Source organism: Limulus polyphemus, unplaced genomic scaffold (genome assembly GCF_000517525.1).
Source record: "Limulus polyphemus unplaced genomic scaffold, Limulus_polyphemus-2.1.2 Scaffold4557, whole genome shotgun sequence".
NCBI classification, from domain to species: Eukaryota; Metazoa; Arthropoda; class Merostomata; order Xiphosura; family Limulidae; genus Limulus; species Limulus polyphemus.
Genome location: NW_013670167.1, coordinates 9,590 through 20,968, shown reverse-complemented (window position 1 = coordinate 20,968; position 11,379 = coordinate 9,590). Strand labels below are relative to the sequence as shown.

Below are 11,379 nucleotides of genomic sequence, written 5' to 3'. Positions count from 1 at the left end.
GAGTGTCTTAACCACCTGGCCATGCCAGGTCTAACAGAACTTAATGAAATAAAACAAGTTAGCGCAACTGGACCACTGGGAATGATAAGTAAAGCTTACCTCTAGAAATTTGGCATTCCAGCCCCAATGATAATAAGTTACCTATATGAAGAGCTTAATAAAATCAGTGGTGTTTAAGTTAAAAATTGCTACTTTGAAAAATGAAAGATGAAAGTTTCATTGCAAATAACAAAAAGTAACAATAAAAAAAATCAGTTAAATTCAATCCAACTCAACATTATGTTAAAGCGCACACTCAGAAAATAGCACATGTTTGCATGGCAAGGAAATTTCACTAATAATCAAAGAACGCCCTAAGTTTTGAAAGAAAAATTTCAATATTTATCAAAAAAATTGATTCCAATAGAGACACTACTTACTGGTATTATTCAATCTAAGTAATGCATTTGTGTATCAGATATTTTCTTATTTCTGTTTCCAATTCAGTAGGATATATCATAGAAATAGAATAAGTAATGTTCTAGTTATTCATATTTTTAATGCCTTTTTTCATAAACACATTTTCATAAAAATCAAAACATGTTAGCAACAACCTGTTGTGATTCGTATAGTTAAATGAAGCAGTCCAAATTTGCAAATCAAAGTATGGATTGAAAATCGTTTTAAAATCTACCCAACTAGCATCACTTTACTTGTTTGTTTACTTTTTATTGTAACATTTATTTTGTTTTGGATATTTCTTATAGCAATGCTACGAATAATCAACATCCCTACTTTCCGTTAAAATCTTACTTTTTTCCTGTTTATAAGTATGGAAGCTAGTATGTTATTTTTATATTTTGAATATAGATATCTTTTTACTGTAAATATTTTATAATTGAAATAGAATATAGGCCTAAAATCAAATGTGTGTATTATGAAAAAGTGTTTGTTACTTTAAGATGTCTAGTTCATGAAAAATTATTGATTAAGATCCAGACGTCATGAATGATATCATCAACACCTCTGATTTTTTACTAATAAATGTAAAATTTTGTTTAATAGGATGGTTAGCTGTTTCATAACCAAACTAGTAATAAACTTGAATTTAATTGTATTTGCATATAAATATGGTATTTCTGAAAATTTAACAGCTTTGCAAGTTTTAATAACACTAGTAACAGTTTCAACGCCGAAAGCTGTCGAAGTATTGAAAAACCAATATGCCTAAAAACTGTTTAAAAACAACTTAACTGCACATGTTCTTTTTACATTCTTCTCAATTTGTCCATTTCAGCTCAAAACTAGAGATGCGGTAAAAATCAAGAGGAATGTAGAACAAAAACTTGTTTTTATAACAATAATATTAGTTGAAACTTTCCTAGTTAACTTGTTTTTAATAACAATAATATTAGTTGAAACTTTCCTAGTTAACTTATTTTTATAACAATAATATTAGTTGAAACTTTCCTAGTTAACTTATTTTTATAACAATAATATTAGTTGAAACTTTCCTAGTTAACTTGTTTTTAATAACAATATTATTAGTTGAAACTTTCCTAGTTAACTTATTTTTATAACAATAATATTAGTTGAAACTTTCCTAGTTAACTTGTTTTTATAACAATATTATTAGTTGAAACTTTCCTATCTAATTTGTTTTCGGAATTGCATACAGATACAATACTTTTGAAAATTTAACAGGTTTGCAAGTAATTTTTTTAAAACTAATAACAAGTTTTTTTACCTAATTTGTTTATAATATAAAAATATTAGCAGAATTTATTTCACTAATTACAATTTAAGCGTATATTTGTTACGTATAAAACTAAAACTGAATTTTGCTTTATCTCTCTATCGTATATAAAATCTATCTTACAGTTGGTTTTGTTAAGCACAAAGCTACACAATGAGCTACTGTGCTGTGCTCACTACCGGTATCAAAATCTGGTTTTTAGCGTTGTAAACCAGATTTAGTGCTCAGCTATTGGAGTGTTCTTGAAATTGTTTAATTTAATTTTTTCTTGATGAAATGTTTATTTAAAGTTAAGCACAAAGCTACACAATGGGCTATCTGGGCTCTGCCCACCACGGGTATCGAAACCCAATTTCTAGCGCAGACATACCGCTGTACCACTGGGGGGGCGCTTCATGAAAAGAAAACTATTGGATAATTGTTTAAACTAACTTTTGACTCGTTCTTAAACTTTAGCCAAGATAGTAAAGTTCCACTTTAAAAACAGACTAATATTTCTAAAAATTTGGAAAAAAAAATCACTTTTGCAACCGTTAAACTTTCAAAAAGAATTTTTGTATCTATAAACAATTCCTCAACTATTTAAGAATCCAGTTAATAGTTCAGTCAGTATGTGGTTTGACCCAGACAAAATTGCAACAGAATTGCGTTTTGTTGTAACTAAACCCTCAAATCCTCCCCGAATAACATATAAAAAAATGTAGCTAAAATTAGGTTGCATAAATCTAAGATGGTGGCTCAGCACAATATTCTCTGTCAATATGGCTATGTGTGTACAATATTTAAGCGAGAATTGTTCAAATGATGCCAATAAGAACCGAAAATTTCACATAGATATTCATACTGATTACTATTAGAAAGACTTTAGCCAACTATATTTCCAAGTTAAGTACTATTTTCAAGACTGCCGCCGATTACCCCGCCAATGTCCATCTCCCAATACAAGAATATATGTAGGAGTCCGATTTGAATGATCATGGTGTCTTATTGTATGTTTTTTTACCATGTTTAATACTACATACTTAATTACAGCTGTTTATAGTATAGTAATATTAATTAGTACGGAATCCATTCAGTCGTTACTGTGTCTCCCAGTTCCTTACTCATGTGTGTAGAAACAAAGAATGAGTTTGTGCAACTGACACCCCTACACTCCCCACATGTAGTTGAGCATTCTAACCCATTCTCTTTGCAAGTGCATCTTCGTGTATCACACTCTATTTTGCGGTTACATCTTGTGATCCCAGAAGAATAGCTGAAGCTGGTGGCAAATCTGTCGTTCGTGGCACAAGACAATCCTGCACTCGAAGCCATCCCAATTCTTCTGGATATATATAACACTATGCGTCCAAACCCTCATCAGGCTGCTTTCCATACAAATAAGTGTGAACCTTCTAGCTAACACAGATGATGATATCCGTAGGCGCTTTAGTGGAGAAAATTCCAGCCTGTTTATTGAAGTCAGGTCAACTTCTGGAGAGCTACCCACTCCCTCCCAGCATGATGTGGTGTCCCATCCAGAAAATGCATGCACAAATGTCACATCTCTGGTTCCGATACATTTTGCAGCTAGTTGGCGTTACAAAATCGTAACATTTTGTGTTCATTCTCCTTTCCGACCTGAAAAATGTGTTAATAAATGAGTTGGGGTTCGCATGAAAACACAGCTAACAATATTCTTGTTGCAGTACTTCTCTCGGCATGTTGGATGCATACTTTGTCCAGCACATGTGTAGATGCTGTTTGCACCTTAGTTCACTTGCTTTGTTACACCACTGTTTCTCTTTAAATCACACAGTGTCCATAATCTGACACGTGGAAAATAAACAAAAAATCTAATAAAACCAAACGAATGTTGGAACCTGTCAACAGGGAGTGAGAAAAAGCATGAAACCACGTGATCCTTGCCGAAAACTTCCAAACGATTTTATTTTTATCATATACTAACTAGCGTGTCAACCATGACAATAATTTTTTAAACAGATTTTAAGAAGTTTTCACCAGTTGAATCGGATGCGACGATGCAGTCTATCTATAGAATGCGAAATAAGATTAACCCATTATTGAAAATAGGGGTGAGAGATGTGCGGATCACACATGCATTTCTATGCTTATCAATATTATATGGTCACATTCCACTGTAGAAAATACACGTGAACACCACTAGTAATGTAATAAATAGCTCAAACCTAAGTTGCGAAATTCAGTATCTTAGCTCAGACGAATATTGTTATTTACTTTCGATCACAATACGTATACACGGCAGAAGGAAAACGTCTACACACTGTAATTGTTTTACTGGTGCATTGTAGATTTGTGGTTGGCAGAACTGGTTTCAGCATGGCCAAAACCGTATAAATACACACCTAGATCACTTATGCCAAACACCTTCATCAATTTCAATATCAGAGCAGCCATTTTTAAATACTTTGGTTGGTCTACCGCCTTCTAAATTCATCCAGGGAGATTTTTTATGCGAAATTTTATGTGTCTGTATATTAAAATCCATTCTCTTATTCTAATATTGACTAGGATATAATGGCAGACCAAAAATAGCATTGAGTAGCAATTTTGGATTTATGAAGATTAGAAATTTTCCCCATCTACATTTTCGAGATGTTGTTCGGGAGGGGACTTGGGTTATTTACAGCAAACCGCCATTTCTGTGCAATTTTGTTTAGATCTGGCGATTTTCTCCTACACTGACTGGACTGTAAATTCAGTCTTACTATTAGTTCAATAAAAGCTGTTATAAAGCCATCCTGAATTTTAAGATCATGGATTGTAGAATTTAAACAACAATAAAATAGTTTTATATAATCTAGAAGCCACATATAAAACACTCTTCATTTTATGACTCTTTTTACGAAAATCTCTTGGAATTTTAAATCAACTGTCCTGTTCATTTATCAGAATACCAACTGCATTACCTAATCTTAAAACTATTTATTATTTAAAAAATATAAAATATCTTTTTAGTCCCTGTGGCCCCCCAGTGGCACAGCGGTATGTCTGCGGACTTACAACGCTAGAAACCGGGTTTCGATACCCGTGGTGGGCAGAGCACAGATAATCCTTGTGTAGCTTTGTGCATAATTAAAAACAAACAAACCAACAAGTCCTTGTGTTTATGAAAAGTTCGCTATTTTAAACGTAAAATTTACAAACATGTTATTATTATCCTAATTACTTTCATAATGTTTTCTTAATCTTCGACTATTTCTATGGATGTTCGTTTATGAAAATAGCCTTAAATACAGAATTTGTTGCTATAAACTACAAAGTTTATTAATAACAACATTACAATCACATATCCTGCTGAACTGGAATTTAGTGTTTGATATTCAAACACGATACTTAGATTTAAACACAAAAATAAGAAATAGTTCTATTAATAAAGAACCCATGAGTGACAGCAAAGGACAGTATTTAAAAACATCTGCCATAACCAGTGCCGACGAAGCCTTTTATCCATTACCATGCTTCATCGGGTCGGAATGTACATGACAGACACAGTAGTGGTAGATAGATAGATTTATTTATTTATATATATCATAAACTTTCGTGTACAACTGTTAGGGTGTGAATTAGGCTAAGCAGGTGAATTCTAATCATTATAAATTATATTTAAGTTATTTATAAATCAGATTTTTACGTAATAATCATTAATATAACATTATTTAATTTATATTTATTCTAATTGTTCATTTATTTATTAATTATTATTATTTTATTTCAATTTAACTTCACCATCATTTACGAGAAGTTGCGAACCAGGAATCCAATTTTCTTGTTCCCGGAGCGGGTCACGTAACCACATGGCAGCAGGAGAAAAACCATATTACTAATTCTAATAACTCATTAGTGAAAGCAAAGAATAATATGTTATAATATGCCACCACACTACATCTGCCATATCCAGTATCGACGAGGCGTTTCGCCCAATAATTAGGCTCATCATGCAGGCTGTAATACGACAGTAATACGGCTGTAATTTAGGGGTTTAGAAGCTATATATATCATCAGTTTTTATATTCATGATAAACACCTATAATTTTTTCTCCATATTTATGGAATTTCTTCTCCTAATAGCAACATTTCTTTATATTTATTTAAATACTGTGATAATGTCTAAATTACTTATATTTTACAGAAATTGTAATAAAACTGTGTAATTTTTTTAGTGTAGACCTCTTAGTTAAAAACTTAAACATAGTGAATTTCAAGATATGTACGTGTGTAATATTAGAGAAGATTTCGCGGAGATCACGTACCAATATTATCTCTGGTATCTACCACATGTGTGTCAAATGTGAGTACTTAAGTTATACATACAATTGATCACGCATTTGAACAGCATGTTGATCTGGAGATACGGGATGTTTTCATTGCTATATCTTGGAATTTACGATGCAGTTTATATCAGTAACAGACCATTATGGGAGCTGGAATACCAAATTTAGGAGATGGCTTTACTTATCACCCCCCAGTGATGTGGTTGTAATATCCTGTTTGATTTATTTTAACTTTATTATTCATCATCAGGACTGCCTTCTTTCCCACAACTGATTACAGACTGTGAGTGATAGTTTTAGATGCGTTATCTGCTGTTTGGTTTATAATGTGTGAATGAAACATATTGTATTAATATTATAGGGCCTACCAGGACCGATAGGACCACCTGGACCAATTGGCCCACCAGGAAGACAAGTAAGTGATTCATTTTTAAAGTTGCTTTGTATTTAAAGATGGATAGGTGGATTAAACAAAAATTAAGAACATGATAGCCAAAATTTAAATTAGATAAATATAGGAAACATATTTAAATCAAATAAGAAAACTATATGTTAAAGGCAATTGTAAATAGTTAGTTTTAAATACAACTGTACAGACTCTAATTCTATGAAATGTTGATCTGCCAGAGACCTTATATACGTTTGGTTTTATAATTTAAAAAAACACGAAATGTAAATTGTAAATAGTTAGTTTTAAATACAACTGTACAGACTCTAATTCTATGAAATGTTGATCTGCCAGAGACCTTATATACGTTTGGTTTTATAATTTAAAAAAACACGAAATGCGTCCTAAGTAAAGTTGTTTAATACATACGTATCAGTACTTAGGCTTACATTTATGTATGGCTTGACTATCAACAGGGCTCACCGGGTCCTAAGGGTGAATTTGGTCTACCAGGACTACCTGGCTTAACGGTAAGGACATTAACGTTTCATTATTTAAGTGACTACAAGTAGTGAAGCTTCATTGTCTTCTCTATATATAGATATAACTAGTTTGTACCTATGATAACAATATATTACTGTTTTTTTAATTCAGTGCTGACTGAAGGATAGAAATCATTATTTACTGAAGACACAAACAACTTCAGAAAAATATTTAATTACTTCTACCCGACGTTTCGGCTTACGCCTTTATCAAGGGTCTATTAACGTCACAGGTTAACAAACTGATTTTAAATGACAGTAACCGAAAACGAAATACAGCTACAACAATATAACGGAAAAGCGTACGTGATACGTGAATAGTCGAATAGTTTTGGGTCGTTGATCATAAAAATAGAGAAAATGATAATAAAAATAGATAAAATCATAATGATAAAATTAATAATAATAATAAAATGTTAAAGGGGCCAGGCATTGTACCTATTAATGTGTTACGACAGCTGAAGTCACGTGACGCTGGTAACACGTAATGAATATCTAGAAGGATCGGGGAACATCACGAATAATCCAGTATTTGCTAGACGCCCTCTATTCCTGTTTTTTAAGCAGGCAAATAAAGCGAGATAATTAATTGAATTGCAGACAGGCAGAGATAGAGACGGACAATTGAGTAAATGAGTATTGTTCAGGACGAACAATACTAAAGAAGGGTATATATATATACGTTGGTAACACGTGATGAGATTCTAGAAGGATCGGGGAACCTCCCAGCGTTTGCTAGACGCCCTCTATTTTAGTATATAAGCCGGCAGATAAATTGATAATGGGGATAATCGAGTCAAGCCATAAGTAAAGTGTGTGAATCGTTGTGAATTATAGCGTGGTTTTAAGTTAAAGTGACTGTAGAAATTAAGTGTATTGCAAAGTTGTATTGAGAAAGAATAAACTAGTTTTATTTAAGAAGGACTTGTATCGCTGAAGTTTTTCGGAAAGAATTTCTACGGAAAATTAACCAACGACCAGAGACGTAACAAATGGAAGAGCGTCTGGATTGAATCAAAAGTGATTCTTTATATTTTCTGTCGAGAAAATTGGCACAAGTTTATAAAATTTTGATTGTAAAAGGTGTCCCATTCATTGTGCCGTGTTCTTTTAAGTAATGTTCAGCGGTAGCTTCTTTGTTGTCAAGATTTCCAGTTGCACGAATGTGTTCTTTGAAACGATCGTGTATTCGACGATTGGATTCACCTATATATGTGGCCGAACACTGTGTACATGTAAGTTCACTCGTTCAGCCTTTAATAACGGCAATACATGTAAACCCAAAAAGTGTTTAGCAGAGACAAATGGCTTAGAGAAATCCTGCACACTTAAAAACACTTTCTATGAACTTACATGTACACAGTGTTCAGCCACATATATAGGTGAATTCTAACCCTATGTTAAGTCCAGCACAGAGGTACCAAGGTTGGTACATCCATCAGGATTCAAGGCCAGAAAAGGGCAGCTTTCAGAGAGGCTTGAGGGACTTTGCTGGCACTGTAACAAGCCTGGGCACAAGAGAGCTCAATGTCAGCAACTTCAACACAGGGAAGATGCCATGGCAGGAAAGGCTGTTACTCAGAAAGATTGTTGGAACTGTGGAGTACAAGGACATATGAGGAGCCAGTGTAAGAAGAATACCACTAATAAGTCAGCCTCGGGGAAACCAGTAGTGGTTGGTGCTGAGGGACTCCCACCAACCCCCATCATGAAAGTCCCAACAGCTAAGTGTAAAATGGCAAGCACACACAGTGTCTATGTGACAGGAAAGCTGAATGGCCAAAAGTGCAACTTTGTCATAGATTCTGCATCTCAGCAAACCCTTGTGAGTATCAAGGTGCTAGATCACAAAGAAGTACCAGAAACCATACAGAAGCTCTGTGGTGTGACAGGACATTATACAAGGTTGTGAGGACCAGTGTTGGTAACTATTGAGCTCATGGGCATAAGGAACAGACACAAAGTATACTTGGCTGACATTGAAGACCCATGCATACTAGGGTTGGACAACTTACTACTGAGGAAGTGTGTAATTAATTTTGATAAAATGATGTTTGTGAACAATGAAGGCCAAATTCCAGTAAGTGTTAAAAGAGAGGTTGGACTAACCAGGTGTCATCAAGCTGAACTCAAAGTGACTGAAGGAGTTGATGATGGTGAAGTGGAACCAGGTGTAGATATTAAAGTAGAGCAGGAGAAAGACCAAGATTTGAAGCCAATAATTGATTTTCTAAAAGCAAGTGTTTTGCACCCTGCTTGAGAGAAGGTGTCTAGCTTAAGCCCTGTGACAAAGAACTATTGGGCAGAATGGGACCAGTTGAAGCTTGAAAATGGTATTTTTGTCCAGAGATAGAAAAGTGACGACCTGGCAAACGGTTATACCGAGAAAGTTACGGGAAGTTTTGCTGCGTCAATCCCATGATAGTTTAACAGGATAACATCTCGGATTTAAGAAGACATTGAGTCACCTACGACAGAGATTTTACTGGATAAGAATGAGGCAAGATGTGGAAGAATGGTGCAGGACCTGCAGTACATGTTGTGCTAAAAGGGGACCCAAGCATAAGGGATGTGCTCCAATGAAGTTATATCAAGTTGGTGCACCAATAGAAAGAGTAGCTGTTGACATTGCTGGTCCTTTGCCCCAAACTCGTACTGGAAACAGGCACATTTGTGTGGTGATGGATTATTTCACCAAGTGGCCTGAGGCATATGCAATACCAAATCAGGAAGCTACAACTGTAGCTTCGGCTATTAATGATTTCTTCTTCAGATTTGGTATGTCATACGAACTGCATTCAGATCAAGGCCGTAACTTTGAATCAGCTGTGTTCCATGAATGCTGCAATTTGTTTGGCATACGAAAGACCACGACAATGCCACTCCACCCACAGTCTGATGGGATGGTAGAGAAGTACAATTGGACACTTTGACAGGAATTGGCAAAGTTTTGTAACAGCCGCCAAGATAACTGGGATGTCTTACTCCCTCCACTGTTGATGGCCTATAGAACAGCAGAGCAAGAAGCCACTGGATACACTCCAGCAAAGCTGATGTGGATCTGATAACAGGACGCCCACCTTACGAAGAGTTGGCTGAAAATGTGTCAGAGTTCGTGAAAGTGTTATCGGAAAGGATGGATGATATTCACCATCAAGTGCATTCAAACTTGAAAACGTCTGCTGATTCCATGAAGCTATGTTATGATAAATTATCTACTGAAGTTAGCTTTGTACCAAGAGACAATGTGTGGTTGTATAATCCCAGGAAGACCAAAGGGAAGTCTCCTAAGTTGTCTTCTCCATGGGAAGGCCCATATGACATAGTGGATCGTCTCTCAGATGTGACTTTTCGAATAAAATGTGGTCGGCGAGGTAAGTCAAAGGTGGTGCATGCCAACAGGCTTTGGCATTATCACGGTCCAGGACATTTCAATTGGAACGAAGTGAATAATGGAACAAATGACGCCACTGAAGACGTGTCATCTAGAAAAAGCCGGTGTTGGAGAAGAAAATCAGTTTTGAGAAGGAAAACAGTGAAGCCGTTAATGAAGTTACTACCACTGATGTGACTGTTACAGATGAACCCCACGTGAAGCAGAACCCAATGAGACGGAGACCAGTACAGAAGAAGATACGTCCCGTAAAATTAAGAGACTTTGTTGAATTTTAATTTTGTGTTTGTAAATTCTGTACATTTAATTAAGTTATTGTTAATTATCTATTGGTTTAATGTAAGAGGCTATTGTTCGGGACGAACAATCCTAAGGAAGGGGCAGTGTTACGACAGCGGAAGTCACGCGACACTGGGAGCATGCGCGCTGGAGTTTCTCGAAAGATCGTGAATTTACCTGGCAACTCTGGCTCGAGGCGCCCTCTTTTTTTAGTATATATGCCTGGCGATAAAAACCAGCGCGATTAAAGAGATAGATAATTGAGTCAAGCGAAGAGTAGGCACCGTAAGTAAGGTGTGTGAATCACTATGATTTATAGCGTGTGTTATAAAGGTTTTTAAGTTTAAAGTGACTGTGGAAATTCTGTGTACTAAAAACTTATATCAAGAAAGAATAAACTAGTTTTATTTAAGAAAGGACTTGTATCGCTGAAATTCCTCCAAAATAATTTATACCGGAAATTAACAAACGAGTAGATACGTAACAATATGCAATAATTTTGCTGAAATTAACCACCAGAGGCCCCACCCTGGAAGTCAGGTGATGATCAAGAGGGTACAATTAAAAATACTGTGGTCTTAATAAATTCACTTAAATTTAATTTTTCAGCTACACTCTAAGAATACTCATGTGAGGTTAATTGATAAGAGTTAAAAATTATGGTTGATTTAAAAACATTGAAATATGTGGATAAATCTAAACATTCGTTTTAATCGTTCGTTACCCCAGCTGCTAGATGCTTGTTT

At 35.0% G+C, this 11,379-nt stretch overlaps 1 protein-coding gene across 1 annotated transcript in view; it reads left to right on the top strand.

The window, feature by feature from the left end:
* Positions 1–11,379, top strand: part of LOC106471344 (collagen alpha-1(IX) chain-like) — a gene marked incomplete at its 3' end in the record, with an annotated part of 76,624 nt that overhangs the window by 57,498 nt on the left and 7,747 nt on the right. The window contains exons 10-11 of the mRNA XM_022399955.1: positions 6,392–6,445; positions 6,895–6,948. Coding sequence (XP_022255663.1) covers positions 6,392–6,445; positions 6,895–6,948 — 108 coding nt within the window. The remainder of the gene's footprint in view (positions 1–6,391; positions 6,446–6,894; positions 6,949–11,379) is intronic.